Below are 21,263 nucleotides of genomic sequence, written 5' to 3'. Positions count from 1 at the left end.
TCCATCCGCCATGACCAGGGCCTCCAAGCCCTCCGTTTTTTCCTCTCCCGACGTCCCCAACAGTACCCTTCCGCCAATACTCTCATTCGTTTGGCCGAACTGGTCCTCACCCTTAACAATTTCTCCTTCGAATCCTCCCACTTCCTCCAGACCAAAGGGGTAGCCATGGGCACATGTATGGGCCCCAGCTATGCCAGTCTCTTTGTTGGCTACATAGAACAGTTGATCTTCTGTAATTACACCGGCACCACTCCCCACCTCTTCCTCCGCGACATTGATGACTGCATTGGCACCACCTCATGCTCCCACGAGGAGGTTGAGCAATTCATCAACTTCGCCAACACATTCCACCCTGACCTTAAATTTACCTGGACCATCTCTGACACCTCCCTTTCCTTCCTGGACCTCTCCATCTCCATTAATGACGACCGACTTGATGCTGATATTTTTTTACAAACCCACCGACTCACACAGCTACCTGGATTACACCTCCTCCCACCCTACCTCTTGCAAAAATGCCATCCCGTATTCCCAATTCCTCCGCCACCGCTGTATCTGCTCCCAGGAGGACCAGTACCACCACAGAACACACCAGATGGCCTCCTTCTTTAGAGACCACAATTTCCCTTCCCACGTGGTTAAAGATGCCCTCCAACGCATCTCGTCCACATCCCGCACCTCTGCCCTCAGAGCCCACCCCTCCAACTGTAACAAGGACAGAACGCCCCTGGTGCTCACCTTCCACCCTACCAACCTTCGCATAAACCACATAGAACATGTACAGCACAGAACAGGCCCTTTAGCCCACGATGTTGTGCCGACCACTGATCCTCATGTATGCACCCTCACATTTCTGTGACCATATGCATGTCCAGGAGTCTATTAAATGTCACCAACTGCTGCTGGCAACGCATTCCATGCTCTCACAATTCTCTGTGTAAAGAACCCGCCTCTGACATCCCCTCTATACTTTCCTCCAACCAGCTTAAAACTATGACCCCTTGTGTTAGTCATTTCTGCCCTGGGAAATAGTTTCTGGCTATGGACTCTATTTATGCCTCTCATTATCTTGTATACCTCAATTAGGTCCCCTCTTCTCCTCCTTTTCTCCAATGAAAAAAGTCTGACCTCAGTCAACCTCTCCTCATAAGATAAGCCCTCCAGTTCAGGCAGCATCCTGGTAAACCTCCTCTGAACCCTCTCCAAAGCATCCACATCTTTCTTATAGTAGGGCAACCAGAACTGGACGCAGTATTCCAAGTGCGGTCTAACCGAAGTTTTGTAGAGCTGCAACAAGATCTCACAACTCTTAAACTCAATACCCCCGTTAATGAAAGCCAAAACACCATATGCTTTCTTAACAACCCTGTCCACTTGGGTGGCCATTTTAAGGGATCTATGTACCTGCACCCCAAGATCCCTCTGTTCCTCCATACTGCTAAGAATCCTATCCTTAATCCTGTACTCCGCTTTCAAATTCGACCTTCCAAAATGCATCACCTCGCATTTATCCAGGTTGAACTCCATCTGTCACCTCTCAGCCCACCTCTGCACCCTGTCAATGTCCTGCTGCAGCCTACAACAGCCCTCTATGCTGTCAACGACACGTCCAACCTTTGTATCATCTGCAAACTTGCTGACCCATCCTTCAATCCTCTCATCCAAGTCATTAATAAAAATGACAACCAATAGAGGTCCAAGGACAGAGCCCTGTGGAACACCACTCACCACAGACCTCCAGGCAGAATATTTTCCTTCTACTACCACTCGCTGTCTTCTGTTGGTTAGCCAGCCAATTCTGTATCCAGACAGCTATGTTCCCCTGAATCCCATCCCTCCTGACCTTCTGAATGAGCCTACCATGGGGACCCTTATCACATGGCTTGCTGAAGTCCATATACACATCCACAGCTCACCCCTCATCAACTTTTCTAGTCACATCCTCAAAGAACTCGATAAGATTTGTGAGGCATGGCCTGTCCCTCACAAATCCATGTTGACTGCATTTAATCAAGCCATGCTCTTCCAGATGGTCATAAATCCGATCCCTCAGAATGCTTTCTAACACCTTTCAGACGACAGATGTGAGACTGACTGGTCTGTAATTGCCAGGGATTTCCCTATTTCCTTTCTTGAAGAGATGAATTACATTCGCCTCTCTCCAGTCCTCAGGTACGACTCCAGTGGAGAGCGAGGATGAAAAGATCTTCGCAAGTGGCGAAGCAATTGCATTTCTCATTTCCCAAAGCAGCCGAGGACAAATCTAGTCCGGGTCTGGCGACCAACCCAACCACCCCGTGACTCAACACTTCAACTCTCCCTCCCACTCCGCCAAGGACATGCAGGTCCTTGGACTCCTCCATCGCCAGACCATAGCAACATGACGGCTGGAGGAAGAGCACCTCATCTTCCGCCTAGGAACCCTCCAACCACAAGGGATGAACCTAGATTTCTCCAGTTTCCTCATTTCCCCTCCCCCCATCTTGTCTCAGTCAAACCCTCGAACTCAGCACCGCCTTCCTCACCTGCAATCTTCCTCCTGACCTCTCCGCCCCCACCCCTCACTCTGGCCTATCACCCTCACCTTGACCTCCTTCCACCTATCACATCTCCATTGCCCCTCCCCCAAGTCCCTCCTCCCTACCTTTTATCTTCGTCTGCTGGACACACTTTCCTCATTCCTCAAGAAGGGTTCATGCCTGAAACGTCAACTCTCCTTCTTGGACGCTGCCTGACCTACTGCGCTTTTTCAGCAACACATTTTCAGTTCTGATCTCCAGCATCTGCAGACCTCACTTATTCCTAATTTCCACCCATACTGACTCGGTAGGCAGATCTTCCTCAACAATGGTAACTTGTGTAGCTGTGATACCCTCTCTGGTCAGCAGTGCTACACCCCCTCCTCTTTTCTCCCCTTCCCTATTCTTTTTAAATGCTCTAAATCCTGGAACATCCAGCAACCAGCAAATCATCTGCCGACATTTCTGCCATCTCCAAAAAGACTCCACCGCCAGGGATATATTTCCCTCCCCACCCCTTTCCGCCTTCCACAAAGACAGTTCCCTCTGTGACTACCTGGTCAGGTCCACGCCCCCCCTACAACCCACCCTCCCATCCTGGCACTTTCCCCTGCCACCGCAGGAACAGCAAAACCTGTGCCCACACCACCTCCTTCATCTCCATCCAAGGCCCTAAAGGAGCCTTCCACATCCATCAAAGTTTTACCTGCACATCCACTAATATCATTTATTGTATCCGTTGCTCCCGATGCGGTCACCTCTACATTGGGGAGACTGGGAGCCTCCTAGCAGAGCGCTTTAGGGAACATCTCCGGGACACACGCACCAATCAACCACACCGCCCCGTGGCCCAACATTTCAACTCCCCCTCCACTCTGCCGAGGACATGGAGGTCCTGGGCTTCCTTCACCGCCGGTCCCTCACCACCAGACGCCTGGAGGAAGAACGCCTCATCTTCCGCCTTGGAACACTTCAACCCCAGGGCATCAATGTGGACTTCAACAGTTTCCTCATTTCCCCTTCCCCCACCTCACCCCAGTTCCAACCTTCCAGCTCAGCACTGTCCCATGACTTGTCCTACCTGACTATCTCCTTTTCCACCTATCCACTCTACCCTCCTCCCTGACCTATTACCGTCATCCCCTCCCCAACTCACCTATTGTAATCCATGCTACTTTCTCTCCACCCCACCCTCCTCTAGCTTATCTCTCCACGCTTCAGGCTCTCTGCCTTTATTCCTGATGAAGGGCTTATACCCGAAACGTCGATTTTGCTGCTCCTCGGATGCTGCCTGAACTGCTGTGCTCTTCCAGCACCACTAAACCAAAACCTGATCAGTATCGCCAGTCAAGTGAATGGCTTGCATAACTATCTAGCCTGATTGAATTTGACAGTGAATTCTGCAAGCTTCTTGGCTTACTGTCTGGGTTTCCTTGCCAGCATGCCATTCATTTAGGCATTTTTCCTAAAATGCTTTTCAGTTGGCCAATGTCGCTTTTAATGTCCACAAACAGCTTTATTTAAAAACGAGACATTCCAGTACCTACAATAGCCAGTACCTGACTTCCTCCACTCTGCCGAGTCATCACCCATGGATTTTCCAGCAAATTTAGTCATCACCTGCAGCTTGCTCACCTCACTGAACATGCTATCCATGGCATGCTCAGCTGAGAATTCACCAGCAGCTCCAGTTCCAGAATATGGATTAGCCAGTAGATTCAGCATGTGGTCGCCAGCGACAACTGGAACTTCACCACCAGTTTGAAGGTTCAAGTCAGGAGTGCTATGGACCAGGCCAGACCCCCTTAAGACTTTTCAAGAAACTGGCCCAGAACTTACCTTTGCTTGTTGTTTTAAGCAGGTGTAAAGTGGATATTCCAGGAATGATGCTGCTGGTCAAACCACATAGTTTTAAACAAAACAAAATTTATTTACAAGATTACCGAATGAAATACAAACAAAAGAGAACAGAATACAGAATAACTTAACCTATCCCAAAACCCAAGGATTTTCCCAATTTGTGATGCTGTTCCCAATACTTGCAACAATCCCCATAAACACCCCTTGGCACAAAAGGTAAAATTAAACACAGCATCTTATAGGAGAGAAGTCCGATAACGAGTACCACCATGGACTTGCTTCTTTGGGTCCAGCAGCTTCAAACTGTGACTGCTTTCAGTGAATAGTGAAACCAGAGAAAAGCTGAGCTGAGGGAACTGGCCACTCCATTTATTGTCCAAGTGATTTTTTAAAAAAACTTGAAAGCCTTGTGCCTGAGGCAGTAACTGTTAGCTATAGTCAAGTTGGGCCTAAAACTCTTCAACTTAGATTTTTCGCAGTCTGTGTCATTTACAGTCTCTCCGTTTTTAAACAAAAACGAAGGACAACATACCCTTTTTAAAGGATCAGCATCATCACCACTTGCTTGAATGGGTGCAACTCCAGCAACACTTGAGAAGCTTGATACCATTCAGGACAAAGAAGTCTGCTTGATTGGCACCTCATTCACAAAAATGTAGTCTGTCTACCACCGACAATTAGTAGCAGCAATATGTACCATCGACAAGACACATTGAAGAAATTCACCAAATATCCTGATACAGCACTTTGCAAACCCATGACCTCATCCATTGAGGAGAACAAGGGCAGCAGATGCAAGTTTCCCACCAAGCCAGTCCCCATCCTGACTTGGGGATTATATCACCATTCCTTCAGTGTTGCTGTGTCAAAATCCTGAAACTGTCTTCCAAGCAGCATTGTGGGTCAACCTACAGCAGCTGGACTGCGGTGATTCAAGAAAGTATTGAATTACAAAATAGTATAGAAAATGTGGACAGAAGTCAGAGTTAACGTTTTGTGTTCAATGATCCTTCGTTCAGTTCTGAGGAAGGGTCACTGAACCCAAAACGTTAACTCTGATTTCTCTCCACAGATGCTGCCGTATCTGTTGACCCTTTCCAGCAATTTCTGTTCTTGTTTGATTTTGAGCATCCTCTGTTCTTTCAGTTTTTATTTTAGAACGTGTTATGTTAAAATGTTATTAAATAAGCAAAACTTTCTTTTCGCAGGAAAGAAAGCTAGAACTTTTGACTTGGAGGCGATATTTGAACAAACTCGTCGGACTGCAATTGAGAGGAGCAGAAAAGTGTTGGGTAAGACCAGGATTCCGGCCAGTGTTGAGGGCATGTTTACAAATGAGAGGTAGAGTAAATAGTCGGACTTTTTCCCAGGGCAGAAATGGCTATAAATTTTAAGGTTTAGGGGAGATGTCGGAGGTTGGTTCTTTACATAGTGATGGGTAGTCGAGCAGCGGTAGTCGAGTCAGATATATTAGGGACATTTAAGTGTCTCTTGGATAGCACATGGATAGAGTCATAGAGATGTACAGCATGGAAACAGACCCTTTGGTCCAACCTGTCCATGCCCACCAGTTATCCCAACCCAACCTAGTCTCACCTGCCAGCACCCGGCTCTTATCCCACCAAACCCTTCCCATTCATAATCCATCCAAATGCCTCTTAAATGTTGCAACTGTACCAGCCTCCACCACTTCCTTTGGAAACTCATTCCATTCACATACCGCGCTCTGTGTGAAAGATTTACCCCTTAGGTCTCTTTTATATCTTTCCCCTCTCACCCTAAACCTATGCCCTCTAGTTCTGGACTCCCCAACCCCAGGGAAAAGAGTTTGCCTATTAACCCTATACATGCCCCTCATAATTTTGTAAACCTCTATAAGGTCATCCCTCAGCCTCCGATGCTCCAGGGAAAACAGCCCCAGCCTGTACATCCTCTCCCTATAGCTCAAATCCTCCAACCCTGGCAACATCCTTGTAAATCTTTTATGAACCCTTTCAAGTTTCACAACATCTTTCCGATAGGAAGGAGACCAGAATTGCGTGCAATATTCCAACAGTGGCCTAGCCAACATTCTGTACAGCCACAACATGACCTCCCTGTACTCAATACTCTGACCAATAAAGGAAAGCATAGCAAATGCCTTCTTCACTATCCTATCTACCTGCGACTCAACTTTCGAGGAACTATGAACCTGCACTCCAAGGTCTTTTTGTTCAGCAACATTCCCTAGGATCTTACCATTAAATGTGTAAGTCCTGAGAAGATTTGCTTTCTCAAAATGCAGCATCTCACATTTTTCTGAATTAAACTCCATCTGCCACTCCACAGCCCATTGGCCCATCTGGTCAAAATCTTGTAATCTGAAGTAACCCTCTTCGCTGTACACTATACCTCCAACGTTGGTGTCATCTGCAAACTTACTAACTGTACTTATGCTTGCATCCAAATTATTTATGTAAATAACAAAAAGTAGAGGACTCAGCACCGATCCTTATGACACTTCACTGGTCACAGACCTGCAGTCTGAAAAACAACCCTCCACCACCACCCTCTGTCTTCTACCTTTGAGCCAGTTCTGTATCCAAATGGCTAGTTCTCCCTGTATTCTGAGATCTAACCTTGCTAATCAATCTTCCATGGGGAGCCTTGTCGAATGCCTAACTGAAGTCCATATAGATCACATCCACTGCTCTCCCCTCATCAATCCTGTTTGTTACTTCCTCAAAAAACTCAGTCAAGTTTGTGAGACATGATTTCCCATGCACAAAGCCATGTTGACTATCCCTAATCAATCCTCGCCTTTCCAAATACATGGTGGCTCAGTGGTTAGCACTGCTGCCTTACAGCACCAGGGACGCGGTTCAGGTCATGCGTCAGGATGATAGTAAACTAGAGGGTATGTAGGTTAGTTTGAGTAGTTAGTATCTTAGAGTAGGATAAAATGTTGGCACAGGATCAAGGGCCGTAGGGCCTGTGTTGTGCTATACTGTTCTGTGTTCCAAGTCTTTCAAAATGTTTTCAAGTCAGGATGTAGGTTTGCTCACTGAGCTGGAAACTAGCCACCAGGATACATGAATACCAACTAGCCACAAAAAGACATGACCCTCTCTCACTAGTATCCTCACATACGGATAAGGAAGGACACCACTTCGACTGGGACAATCCATCCATCCTGGGACAAGCCAAACAAAGACACACTCGAGAATTCCAACCGGAACTCTATCAACAAACACATGGAGTTAGATCCCATCTACCACCCCCTGAGAAAAAAAATCAAGAAATGACATCACCAAACCAAGGAAACCCAAACAGGTATATAGAAAGTGAGCCTTACCACTGTTGCTTTGTCTGGAAGCTCACTGATGATGTTACATTGTATGGTGACGAAATGTCTGAAAATGAACCTTCCAGCTCAGTGAGCAAACTGATATCCAGAATCTCAATCTGAGCTACAAATCTTCTCAAAATTCACTGTTTTCAAGTCAGTTAGCCTGGAGTCTTAACTCAGTCATTAAGATACTTGGTTTTCCTTATTCTTTATTTTTGCTGAATATTTGATGTTTTATGCCAACAGAGGAGGAGAGAAGTGTGGTGAGGCCCTCCGATCCAACAAGCTGCGCTGGAAGGTCAGGCCACACTGGAGATTCAACCAGGTAGCAGCCAAATAACTGGGTTCTCCCTGTTTGTGCAGACTGTGTGTATGTGTTTGTGTATCAGAGGAGTGGCATATGTACACCTTTGTTAAGTATGTGTACATTTGCATGTGTGGCATAAGAGCAAGGGAGGAGCCTTTTCCTGCATGAGGGGATTCTGTGGTTCTTCAGATGGATGTGTGAAACAGGTGTAAATATTGAAATAAACCAAGAACTGCCTGTTGAAGGGTTACTGGATCTGAAGTGTTGATTTCTCTCCAAAGACGTTGCCAGACCTGCTGCAGCAATTTATGAATTTGTTTTGTGTTAGCTGTGAAAAGGAGAAAAAAAGGTTCATTTTGTTTAGAATGAAGCCAACAAGGTATGGCTGGAGGTGAGTTGGGATGTGAGAAAAATAGAGGGTACAGGACATCGTCTGAAGTTGTGACACTCGAGATGTTGAGCACCAGATGTCGTAACGTGACTTAGGTGGAATAAATTCAACTAGGAACAACCTATCATTTGAGTCATCGAGGCCTACAGAATAAAAAAATGGCCATCTCATCATGTCCATGCCAGTCAAAAACAACAACCTAATTATTCTAATCCCATTTTCCAGCAATTGCCCCTAAATCCTTGTATGCCTTTACATCACAATTGCATATCTAAATACTTCGTCAAAATTATGAAGGATTCTGCCTCGAACACCCATGCAGGCAGTGAATTTCAGATTCCCACCACCTTTTGGGTTAAAATGTTGTCCCTCACATCTCTAAATGGGGAGGGATGATCTTGTGGTATTATCACTGGACTGTTAATCCAGAGACCAAGGTAATGCTTTGGGAACCCAGGTTTGAATTGCTCCATGGCAGACGGTGGAATTAGATTTCAACAAAAAAAAATCTGGAATGAAGAGTGTAATCTTGACCATGAAACCATTGTTGGAAAAAAACATCTGGCTGATTCATGTCCTTTCGAGAAAGAGATTGTCTTTGGTACTTGGTCTGGACTGTATATGACTCTAAACACACAGTAACGTAGTTGATATTTAACTGCCCGCTGGGATGTACAATAAATGCTGGTCTAGCCAGCAACACTGTCATCCTGTGAATGATTTAAAAATCTTCTTCCTCTTAGCTTCAACCTATGCTCCTTGGTCATTGATTCCCTCCATCAAGGGTGCAAATTTCTTCCTGTCTACTCTATCCAAGCCCCACATAATTTTGTTCATTTCAATTGTGTCCTGTCTTAATCTCCTCTTCTCCAATGAAGAGAATCCCAGTCCATCCAAAATTTCCTCATAACTGAAACTCTCCAGCCGAAGCAACATCTTGTAAATCTCTTCTGCATCTTCTCCAGTGCTGTTACATTTCTCTTATAATGTGGATTCCAAAATTGCTCACATTACCATTGCTGTGGTCTAACCAAACTTGTATGCACTTCCCTTCTCCTACACTCTATGCCTCGGCTAATAAAGGCAAGTATCCTATATGCCTCCTTAACCACTTTCTTCACCTATCCTGATATTTTACAGGGACCAGTGTGCCTGTACACCAAGGTCCTTCTAATTCTTGGTGCCTTCTGAGGTCTGACCATTCATGTGTACTCCCTTGCCTTGTTTGACCTGTCTTAAGTGTATCACCTCACATTTATCCAAATTGAATTCCATTTGTTGTTGACCAGCCAAGGCTATCCTCCTCAGTATTTACCACGCCATTAATTTCAGGTTTTGTTTCTGTGAGCTTACTGATAAACCCTCCTATGTTCAAGTCTGTATTATTTATATAAATCACAACAGCAAGGGTCCAAGTACTGATTCCTGTGGGATCCTCCAGGACGCAGACGACTAGTCCGAAAATCTCCATTCAACTATTACCCTCTGCTTCCTGCTAGTCAGTATTTTGTGGATTCAATTTGCCAAATGTCCATGGATCATATTGGCTCTTAGTTTTGCTGCCAGTCTCCTGTGTTTTAATGAAGGCTAAATAAACTACATCAGGAATACATTCTTCCTGCATCTAGTTTGTCAGGATTTTATGTGTTTCTATGAGAGCCCCCTCATTCTTTTACTTTCCAGTGAGTATAACCCCAGTTTTTCCAGTCTTTCCTCATACATCAGTCCTGCTATCCTGTGAATCATTCTGGTGAACCTTCGCTGGTCTTCCTCAATAGCAAGAATGTCCTTCCTCAGAGTAGGAGACCAGAACCTGCACACAATATTCAAGGTGTGGTCTCCCCAAGGCCCTGTTTAACTGCCTAAAGACAGCGTTACTACTCATATCCTCTTGTAATGAAGGCCAGTATGCTATTAGCTTCATTGTTTGTTGTGGTTCTGTTCGCCGAGCTGGAAGTTTTTGCTGCAAACGTTTCGTTCCTGGCTAGGGAACATCATCAGTGCTATTGGAGCCTCCTGTGAAGCGCTGCTTTGATGTTTCTTCCGGTATTTATAGTGGTTTGTTCTTGCCGCTTCCGGGTGTCAGTTTCAGCTGTAGTAGTTTGTATGTGGGGTCCAGGTCTATGTGTCTGTTAATGGAGTTTGTGGATGAATGCCATGCCTCTAGGAATTCCCTGGCTGTTCTCTGTCTGGCTTGTCCTATGATGGTAGTGTTTTCCCAGTCAAATTCATGTTCCTGGTTGTCTGAGTGTATGGCTACTAGGGATAGCTGGTCGTGTCGTTTTGTGGCTAGCTGATGTTCATGGATGCGGATTGTTAGCTGTCTTCCTGTTTGTCCTATATAGTGTTTTGTGCAGTCCTTGCATGGTATTTTGTAAACTACGTTGGTTTGGCTCGTGCTGGCTATTGGGTCCTTTGTTCTAGTGAGTTGTCTGAGTGTGGAAGTTGGCTTGTGTGCTGTTATGAGTCCTAAGGGTCGGAGTAGTCTGGCTGTCAGTTCTGAGACGCTCCTGACGTATGGTAGAGTGGCTAGTCCTTTTGGTTGTGGCATGTCCTCGTTCCGTGGTCTATCTCTTAGGCCTCTGGTGATAAAGTTGCGTGGGTATCCGTTTTTGGCGAATACCTTGTATAGGTGTTCCTCTTCCTCTTTTCGCAGTTCTGGTGTACTGCAGTGTGTTGTGGCTCTTTTGAATAGTGTCCTGATGCAGCTTCGTTTGTGTGTGTTAGGGTGGTTACTTTCATAGTTTAGGACTTGGTCTGTGTGTGTTGGTTTCCTGTGTACCCTTGTGGTGAATTCTCCGTTGGGTGTTCTCTTTACTAACACGTCTAGGAATGGGAGTTGGCTATCCTTTTCCTCTTCTCTCGTGAATCGTATTCCTGTGAGTGTGGCGTTGATGATTCGGTGTGTTTTTTCTATTTCTGTGTTTTTGATGATTACAAAGGTGTCATCGACGTATCTGATCCAGAGTTTGGGTTGGATTTGTGGTATGGCTGTATGTTCTAACCTTTGCATAACTGCCTCTGCTATGAGTCCCGAGATTGGTGATCCCATGGGTGTTCCGTTGATTTGTTCGTATATCTGATTGTTGAATGTAAAGTGTGTGGTGAGGCACAGGTCTAGTAGTTTAAGTATGCCGTCCTTGTTGATAGGTTCGGCCTCCTGTGTTCTGTTATGTATGTCCAGTAGGTTGGCTATTGTTTCTCTGGCTAGGGTTTTGTCAATTGATGTGAACAGTGCCGTCACGTCGAATGATACCATGGTTTCTTCTTTGTCTATGTGTGTATTCCTGATGATGTCCAAGAATTCCTGTGTTGATTGTATGGAGTGTTTGGATCCGCTGACTAGGTGTTTCAGTTTTTGTTGTAGTTCTTTGGCCAGTTTGTATGCTGGTGTCCCTGGTAGTGATACTATGGGTCGGAGTGGGATGTCTGGTTTGTGTACTTTGGGTAGTCCGTAGAATCTGGGGTTGTTGTTGCTTTCAGGTTTCATTCTTTGCTGGTCCGCTTATTGTTTCATTGTTTGCTTCAGCATTTTTCAACCTCTGATAGTCAAGATTGAGTCTGACGGTTAAGTATGTAATCTTTGTACTCCAATTTTCTTACATCCTCACGTTCCCATGGCTGTATCTTGTTAGCATCACTGATGCGCCTTTTGTGACACTTATCTCTCTCTCATTCCTTTACCACTATTAGCACTCCCTTTGTTTTTTTGCTGTGGGCACACTCAGAATTTATTTGACTTGCTCTATCAGCAGCAGAAGAATCACCAGAAAAAAAGTCATATTGGACTCAAAATGTTAACTTTTTTTTCTCTAATGATGCTACCAGGTCTTCTGAGATTTTCCAGTACTTTATGATTTTACATAAAATTTCCAGCGTCCAAAGTATGTTGCTTTGATTTCTCTTCAGAATTTTGTTTATTTTTATAAGATCATCACGCATTAATCTAAACTCCAGAGAATCCTGACCCAATTTACTTAGCCTCTTAGCATCATTGGATAACCACGTCATCCCAGGACCCAATCTGGTCAACCCTTGTCATACAGCCTCAAATGCAAGTGCATTTTCCTTAAAAATGGAGGTTAAAATTGCACACGCAGCCTTATATAATTATATCAAGTCTTTGTTAGTCTGTATTCCAATTCCCTTGCAATAAAGGCCAATGTATCATTTGGCCCATTTGTTGTATGTTGTGTCTGCATGTTATCCCTTGTATTGTCGCACCCAGGTCTCTTTCAATAAAGACGAGTTACATGGCTTTTTAAAAAATGTTCCATTCCACAATTTATCTAATAAGACATCACCGTACCACACTTAAAGTACCGTGTTCAGTATTGATCACCTTTTTATAGAAATGACATTATTACACTGGAAAGAGTGCGGAAGGAATGTACAAGGATGTTGCTTGGATTCAGTAGTCCAAATTATAGAACTGAATAAGATCATGACAGGCATGGATAAGATGAATGCACTCAGTCTTTTTCCCAGAGTTGGGGAATCAAGGACTTGAGGGCATCAGTTTAAGGTTAGAGGGGGAAAAAATAAAAGGGAACCTGGGGGGCAACTGTTTTACACAGAGGGTGGTAGGCATGTGGAATGAGCTGCCAGCAGAAGTGGTTGAGGCGAGTACATTAACAACATTTAAAAGGCATTTGGACAAATACATGATAGGAAAGGTTTAGAAGGTTATGTGCCAAGTGCAGGGAAATGGAGTTAGCATAGATGGACATTTTGGTTGGCATAGACCAGTTTGGGCCAAAGGGCCTGTCTCCATGCTGTCGGACTCTGTAATTCTACCCAAATTGTACTAGATTTGCTATCTTGTTCACTACTCACTGAACTGTTTCTATCTCTTTGCAGCCTCTTTGTTGCATTCTCACAGCACATAACATATAAATTAGGAATAAAAGTATGCTATTCAGACCCTCAAACCAGTTCTGTCTTTCAATAACCTGATTATGATCTGATTATGGTCGAAATGCTTTTCCCCCCTATAACTCTTGAATCCCTTGTAGATCACAATATCTGCCAAGCCTTATCTTAAATGTTTGATTACCACACTCCCATGTGAAGAGAATGACAAAGGTGAGAGAGTTGCAGAGAAAAAATATCACCTCATTGCAATCTGAAATGAGAGACTTCTTATTTTGAAGCTGTGGCTCTCAACTCTAGATTCCTCATAGGGAAAATATTATATCTTTGCAAGCCCGCTCAAAATCTTATGTTTTCTTGAGATCCCACTGTACTTAAGGAAGTGGCCATAGAAATCATAGATACATTAGCGGTCATCTCCAAGATTCTGTCCAGAAATATTCCTACAGATTGGAAGGTAGTGAATGTAACTTCTCTATTTAAAAAGGGAGGTCAAGAGAAAGCAGGGAACTTGAGACCAATGAGTCTAAAGTCAGTATTGGAGAGGATGTTAATGTATATTATCAAGGATTTTGCAGCAGAGCACTTGGAAAACTATGGTAGAATCAGATATACTCAGACTTACAAAAGGGAAATCATTGACAAATCTACGGGAATTCTTAGACGATATAACTGTTCGGGTTGATCTCGGAGAGGATAAAGTGAAGACTGCAGACCTGCAAATCAGAGTCAAAAAGTGTGGTACTGGAAAAGCACAGCTGGTCCAGCAGCATCCAAGGAGCAGGAGCATCAACTTTTCGATTGAGGTTATGCTTGAAACTTCAACTCTCCTGCTTCTCAGTTGCTGCCTGACTGGCTATGCTTTTCCAGCACCACACTGTTTTTACTTTGATCACAGGGAGCCACTGTTGGAAACTTTCTCCTATTCTCAATAAATTACATCCACTATGAAGCATAATGGAGTCCACCAGCTCCCACATTATGCAGGTATAGCATGTCGCCTGGCCCTGTACGGTCTATTTTATTTTTAAACATTTGTAATCTGTAAATGTTTCTCCTATTTATCTTGCATCTGAAAGTAACCTATTATAGTCAAATTAGCAGCTATTGCCCATCAGTGAATATAGTTTTCTTTGATGTCACTATTTGTTTTGTGCTGATCCTCCACTCCTGGGCTTCAACTTATCCTGTTTAAAAAAAAGCCTAACAAACAATGAACCAAATAAGTAAGCAAGGCGCACCTCTTCTCCTCTGCACCAAATTCCCTCACTGCTCCAAAATCCCGAGTTCTTAGGAAGGGTCAGCCAATCCAAAGCAATACCTCTGATTTCTCACCACAGATGCTACCAGACCTGCTGTTTTTCCAGTAATTTCTGTTTTTGTCCTTATATAATTACTCTATATATACTCACTCAGACTATGTCTTGGTTTGGATGTGACCTCTCCTTCGTGACTGTGTAAAGCTTACTGATGACCATGTGAGCCAGCTCATCTAAACCTGCCTGTTTACCTCCAATACTTCCCCACGCACTGTATCCATTTGGTCAAGAACCTCACTGTCTGTCATAGGATAGAATCATAAAATTCTTTCAGTGTTGAAGCATGCCATTCTGTCCATCTCAGTACACCAACCCTCCAAAGAGCACCCCACCTGTCCCTGTAACCCTGCACTTCGCATGGTGAATCCAGTGAGCCTGCACATTCCTTGCCAATATGAGCAATTTAGCATGGCTAATCCACCTAACCAGCACATCTTTGGACTGTGGTAGGAAACTGACCAGACACATGGAGATTGACCTAACTCCACACTGAGAGCCACCTGAGGGTGAAATGGAATCTTGAATCTTGGCACTGTGAGGCAGTAGTGCTCCCCACCCGACATATGGAGATTCTTCTCCTCCTGAGTATAGATTGATGTGAAGGACTCATTTAACACTTCACCAGTGTCCAGAAACAAATTTCCCTCTTGAGGTGTCCTGGACACTCCTCTTTCTCTGGCTTTTTTTAGCATGTTGTGATTACTTTTACCTTGAGGACTCTTTACTCTGAGATGATTGTATAATCTTGACTCATTATTTATTAGAAGCCCTACAAAAGCCATTTCAGTGTGGCTAAAGCATCCTGTTCTTAGAAGGTACTTTGAATGTATGAACTCAACCTCAAGGCGAACTTGGGTTAGTTTGATTGATTTAATCAATAAGAAGAATAAAATTGCTTGTAATTGTTGTAATTTGTTTCTTACAAACCATTTTTTAAAATGGTGTTTTCAGCAGTGTACCTGAAAGTTGAGCTGTCTTTGTGCTGCACGTCTCACTGTCGTTTATCTCTCTGGCAGATCACCTGTTGACAGTGAAAGTGGAAGTGATGACAGTGACAATGGAAGTGAAAAAACTGGACCTACTTTACCGTCACAGATGAGTAGATTGGATGTTGAGGGGGAGAGTGCTATGGGTCCCCCTCTACCCCAGGGATATGGCAAACAGCAATGTGAGACAGACGAAGAGGAGGAGGAGGATGATGGTGATGAGGAGGAGGATGATGAAGATAAAGTGAGTGAGGTTATTTCTATTTGCGGGTTTGAGAACAAAGATGTGGATGTTTCACTTCATACTTTCCAAATGAATTTTAATGATGCTTTTAAAAAGGGCCACAGAATTTATGTTTTGGGCAGGATGAAAAGAAGAATATTTTTGTGCAGTGAGTGGTGAATGAATAGCTCTGTTGCTGAATGGTTTGTGATGCAGAGTGACACCACCAATTGAGGCTACCGTGAGAGAGACTCGTACTCTCTCTCTCCTGACGAAAACATTTGGGAAGACAAAGGAATGGGTAAAGGTCAGCCTAGGAGATTGAATAGCTGCTAATGGGGACATTAGTGGCTGACAGTGGGTAGTTTGTGGTTGCAACCTGGTATTGACAGGGTAGTTGGAGATAAGCTTTCTCCGAGGGCGAATGATTCAGTAATGAGAGGTCACGCTTTCAAGGTGGAAAGGTGAAAAGTTTAAAGGGGATACACGCGGCATATGCTTTACACAGAGGGTGGTTTGGAATACGTTGCCAGCAGAGGTGGTAAAGGCAGGCATGGTGGATTCATTTAAGGTGCATCTGGACAGATGCATGAGTAGGTGCGGAGCAGAGGGATACAGATGCTTAGGAATTGGGCGATAGGTTTAGACAATGGATTTGAATAGGCTCAGGCTTGGAGGGCCGAAGGGCCTGTTCCTGGGCTGTAAATTTTCATTATTCTTTGTTCACCCGATGTGATGACAAGTCTTGATGTGTGAGCATTGGGGTAAGGACATGGCAAAAGGTGCCAAAGGCCTAAAATTGTACAAGTTGATATTGAGTCCAGAAGGCTGCAGGGTCCCAAGCAGAGAATGAGGTGCTGTTCTTCCAGCTTGCGTTAAGCTTCACTAGAGCACTGCAGCAAGCCTGAAACAGAGATATTGGCCAGGGAATATGACGGTGTGTTGCAGTAGCATGCAATTTGAAGCTCAGGATCATTTTTGCAGACAGAAAGTAGATGTTCCGTAAAGCAGTCACCCAGTCTGCACTTTGTTTCCCTTATGTAGAGGAAACCACATGGTGAGCAGTGAGTCCAGTAGACCAGGTTGAATCTCTGCATCACCTGGAAGGTGTGTCTGGGGTCTTGGATACTGAGGAGGGTGGAAGTAAACAAGTCAAACTTCTGTAATTGCAGGCGAAGGTGCCATGGTGGTGTGAGGTGTTATTGGGAGTGGACCAGGGTATTCTGGAGGGAATGATCTCTGTAGATGGCTAACCAGGGAGGGAGGGGAGTATGTGTCTGATGGTGGCATCCTACTGGAGATGTTGGAAATTACAGCCTATGCTCCTTTGAATGTCAATGCTGGTGGGATGATAGATGAGTATAAGGGGCCCCTATCGCTGTGAGAGAGAAGAGAGGAGTTGAGGGCCCAAGTGCAAGAGATGGGCGGGATCCAGCTGAGGGCCTTGTCAACCATATGCTGGGGGGTCCTTGATTGAAGATGATGATGAATATATCCAAGACGCGCTTGTAGAAGCTGGCATCATCAGATGATGGAAACAGAGGAAGTGGGAGAATAGAATAAAGTCTTTACAGGAAGTAAGGTGTGAGAATATATAGTCAAAGTAACTGTGGGAGTCACTTGGTTTGTCGTGGATATTGGTGGCCAGCCTATCCCTGGAAATGAAAACAGAGATGTTGAGGAAGGGAATGGAGGAGTCAGGGATGGACCAGGTGAAATTGAGAGCGGGTTGGAAATTGGGCATGAAATAGGTTAACTTTTCCAACTCCGAATGAGAGAAGGCAACATCACAGATGATGGCATTGATGTTGCAGAGAAAGAGATGTGGTTGGGGACTGGAGTACGAATGTTCCACATAACCCACAAAGAGACAGCCGTCACTGCAACCCATTCTGTTGCCCATGGCCACCTCTTTGACCTGAGGAAGTTGGATAAGTTAAAGGAAAGGTTACAGCGTTATATAACACGGAAACAGATGCTTCTGTCCAACCCGCCCATGAGACCAGATATCCTAAACTGATCTTGTCCCATTTGCCAGCATTTGGACCATATCCCTCTCAGGCCTGTTCATGTCCTCATCCAGATGCCTTTTCAATGTTGTAATTGCACCAGCTTCCACAATGTTCTCTTCATACATGCACCACTTTTTGTGTGGAAAAGTTGCCCCTCAATTCCCTTTTAAATCTTTCCCCCTCACCTAAACCTGTGCCTATTTGTTTTGGACTGCCCTATCCTTGGAAAAAGACCTTGGCTATTCACCTTATCCATGCTCCTGATGATTTTATAAATCTCTATAACGTCACCCCTCAGCTTCCGATGCCCCAGGGAAAGTAGCCCCTGCCTATTCATCCTTTGCCTGTAGCTCAAACCCTCCAATCACAGCAACATTTTTGAAATCTGTTGTGAAATCTTTCAAGTTTAATACCTTTCCTGTGGCAAGGAGACCAGAAAGTTGTTTAAAATGAAGATGAGCTCAGCCAGGCAGACAAGGTTGTGGTAGATGGGAGCAATTCAAGCTTTTTTTCCTTATGGACAATGGACATGTAAAGGGACTGCATGTCCATGGTAAAGAGGAGACAGCTGAAGCCCCATGAACCAGAAATTCTGAAACTGACATACAGTGTCAGAAGAATTGCAGATTAAGTGGAAAAGAACTAGACAAGAGGTGAAAAAAATAAACTTGAGGTAGTGTTAGGACGGAGCTACCGTCCCCGTGTTCGTTTGAAGGAGAGAAACACTGGATCTGATTCAAAATATAAGCTTTTACTGAGAGAGAGACGTACACAATACAGTGAGATGTTTACTGCTCACTGGAGAAAGCGCCTTCTGATCTATTGTTCTCTTTGTCTAGCTTTAGCCCCTCGCATCCCAGTGCTACATCCTTATTTGGTAAGAAGCGGTATACTCTAATAGGATTGGTCCCAAAAGTGATAACATTCAGTTACCTCAGTATGAGCTACGTGCAATCTAACACGGTTTCAATGTCCTGTTATCTGTTCACCCTCCCTGGGGCCTCATAATGCCATCAGTGTTTCAGTCTGTTCTTAGTGTAACATAATGGCTTACTGTTGTCTAGTGAAGCTAACAATTTCCAGACTTGCTAATACTACCTTACGTGAGCACTACCTAACAATAAAGTTTCTGAACACAACCTAACCTTAATAATGCTTCCTAACAGTAGGAAGAAATGAGTTCTGAGGCAAGAGTGAGCAGAAACTTATAGAGTCGTACAGTACAGAAACAGACCCTTTGGTCCAACTTGTCCATGCTGACCAGATATGCTGTATAAATCTCGCAGACCTGGTATAAATCTCACCATCCCCTGTTTGAAAAATTTCTCCTCATGGACTCTTTTATATCTCTCCTCTCTCACCTTAACCTGATACCCTCTAGTTTTAGACTCTCCGACTATGGAATAAAGCTGTTGGCTATCTATCTTATCTATGCTTCTCATGATTTTGTAGACCTTTATTAAGGTCATCCCTCAGTCTTCTATGCTCCAGGGTAAAATTGACTTCATTAGTTTCTAAATCTACTCTCCTCTACCTCATCCCAGATCCAAACCTCCAACTCGGCACCACCCTCTTGACCTATTCCACCTGTCCATTTTCCTTCCCACCTATCTGGCCAACTATCCCCACAGACCTACCACAAATGTCCCCCAAGTGCATCCACCTATCGCCTTCCCAGCTACCCACCTCACCAAAATGGTTGGGGACACTACATCCTGCAAAGGCCTGATAACATTTCTGCAATGGTGCAGCAGACTGCTCTTTCCGAACTTGGAACAGGACAAATCCAACCTGACAAATTGTCATTCCAGTGATGGAAGATACCAACAAGATTGCTACCAAGCAGCACCTGCTCAGCAACAACCTGCTCATTGACATCCAATCTGGGTTTCAGAGTAGCCACTTAATTTCTAACCTCATTACACCTTGGTTCAAATGTGGACAAAAGAGCTGAATTCCAAAGGTAAGTGTGACAGCCTCTGATATCCAGGTTGCATTCAACAGAGTGTGGCATCAAGAAGTCCTAATAAAACTGCAATCAGTGGATATTAAGGAAGAAAATTTCCTCGGATGGAGTCATACCTGGTACAAAGGAAGATGGTTGTGGTTGTTGGAGGTCAGTTATCTCAGCTCCAGGTCATCTCTGCAGGAGTTCCTCAGGTAGGTGAGGTAGACACAACTATTTTCAGATGTTTCCATCAATGCCCTTCCCTCCATAGTAAGGTCAGAAGTGGGGATTGCACAATGATTGGTGCCATTTGTGACTCCTCAGGTACTGAAACAGTCCATGTTCAAATGCAATGAGATCTGGACAATATCCAGGTTTGCCCCTTGACATTCAATGACACTGCCATCAGTTATTTCCCCTCTATTAACATCCTTGGGGTTACATTGATCAAAAGCTGAACTGGATTCACCATATTAATACAGTGGCAACTAGAGCAGATCAGAGGCTTGGAATATTACGCTGAGTAACTCACCACCTGACACCTCAAAGTCTGTCCACAGTCAGCAGTGTGACAGAATACTATCCACTCAGTTGTATGAGTGCAACTTTAACAGCACTCAAGAAACTTGACAGTATCTTGATCAAAACAACCTGCTCGATAATACTGGTTGGGGAAAAGTGGATACGATGCCAGTCTTCGATTCTTAGATTCCAACACTGTAGGGAATCTAAGACTGGTATCGTATCCACTTCTCCCCAACCAATCCTCAGTAGCAGCAGTAAGTATTATCTACACGATGTACTGCAGAAATTCACCAAAGATCCTTAGCACCTTCCAAAACGACAACACTTCTGTCTCAAAAGTACAAGGGCAGGAGATACATGGGAACACCACAATCTGCAAATTGCCCTCAAAGCCACTCACCATTCTGACTTGGAAATATATCACTGTTCCTTTATTGTCGCTAGGTGAAAATTTTGGAACACTCTCTGTAGGGACATCATAGGTCTACCAACAACACATGGACTGCAACAATTCAAGAAGGCAGCTCATCACAAGCATCTCAAGAGCACCTTGGGATGGGATAAAAATGTTTGCACAACCAGCATGTCCACATCCCACAAGTGACAGAGAAAGAAAGGGTGATAGAGGGCACAAGCCCTCAAGACATGCAAGAAGAATTTAGATGAAGACAAAAATGTCAAGGCATACAATGCCAAGGCATACAAAAATGCCACATGCATAAAAATAAATCGGAATAGATGGATGTTTGATGTCCAGCATGGACACAATGGCTGAAGAGCCTCTATCCGTACTGTAAAAAGTCTGACTCTCGCTGTATAAATTGAGTATAATATAAATGACTGGAAATGTTAACTCTTTCTCTTTCCTTCAATCCTGCCAGACCAGTTGAGTTTCTCCAACACCTGTTTTATTTTAGCTGTATAATCCAGCTTTATTAATAGAATTCACATTTAACCAGTTACCGTGATAGGA

General features: G+C 44.3%; 1 protein-coding gene across 2 annotated transcripts in view; it reads left to right on the top strand.

The window, feature by feature from the left end:
* LOC132826318 (WD repeat-containing protein 70) overlaps positions 1-21,263 on the top strand; it is a 209,799-nt gene that overhangs the window by 39,030 nt on the left and 149,506 nt on the right. For both annotated transcript variants that reach the window (XM_060842153.1, XM_060842145.1), the window contains exons 3-5: positions 5,588-5,671; positions 7,954-8,032; positions 15,613-15,826. In XM_060842153.1, the coding sequence (XP_060698136.1) occupies positions 5,588-5,671; positions 7,954-8,032; positions 15,613-15,826 (377 nt within the window). The remainder of the gene's footprint in view (positions 1-5,587; positions 5,672-7,953; positions 8,033-15,612; positions 15,827-21,263) is intronic.

Source organism: Hemiscyllium ocellatum, chromosome 2 (assembly GCF_020745735.1).
Source record: "Hemiscyllium ocellatum isolate sHemOce1 chromosome 2, sHemOce1.pat.X.cur, whole genome shotgun sequence".
NCBI classification, from domain to species: domain Eukaryota; kingdom Metazoa; phylum Chordata; class Chondrichthyes; order Orectolobiformes; family Hemiscylliidae; genus Hemiscyllium; species Hemiscyllium ocellatum.
This window is presented reverse-complemented; position numbering and strand designations above follow the sequence as displayed.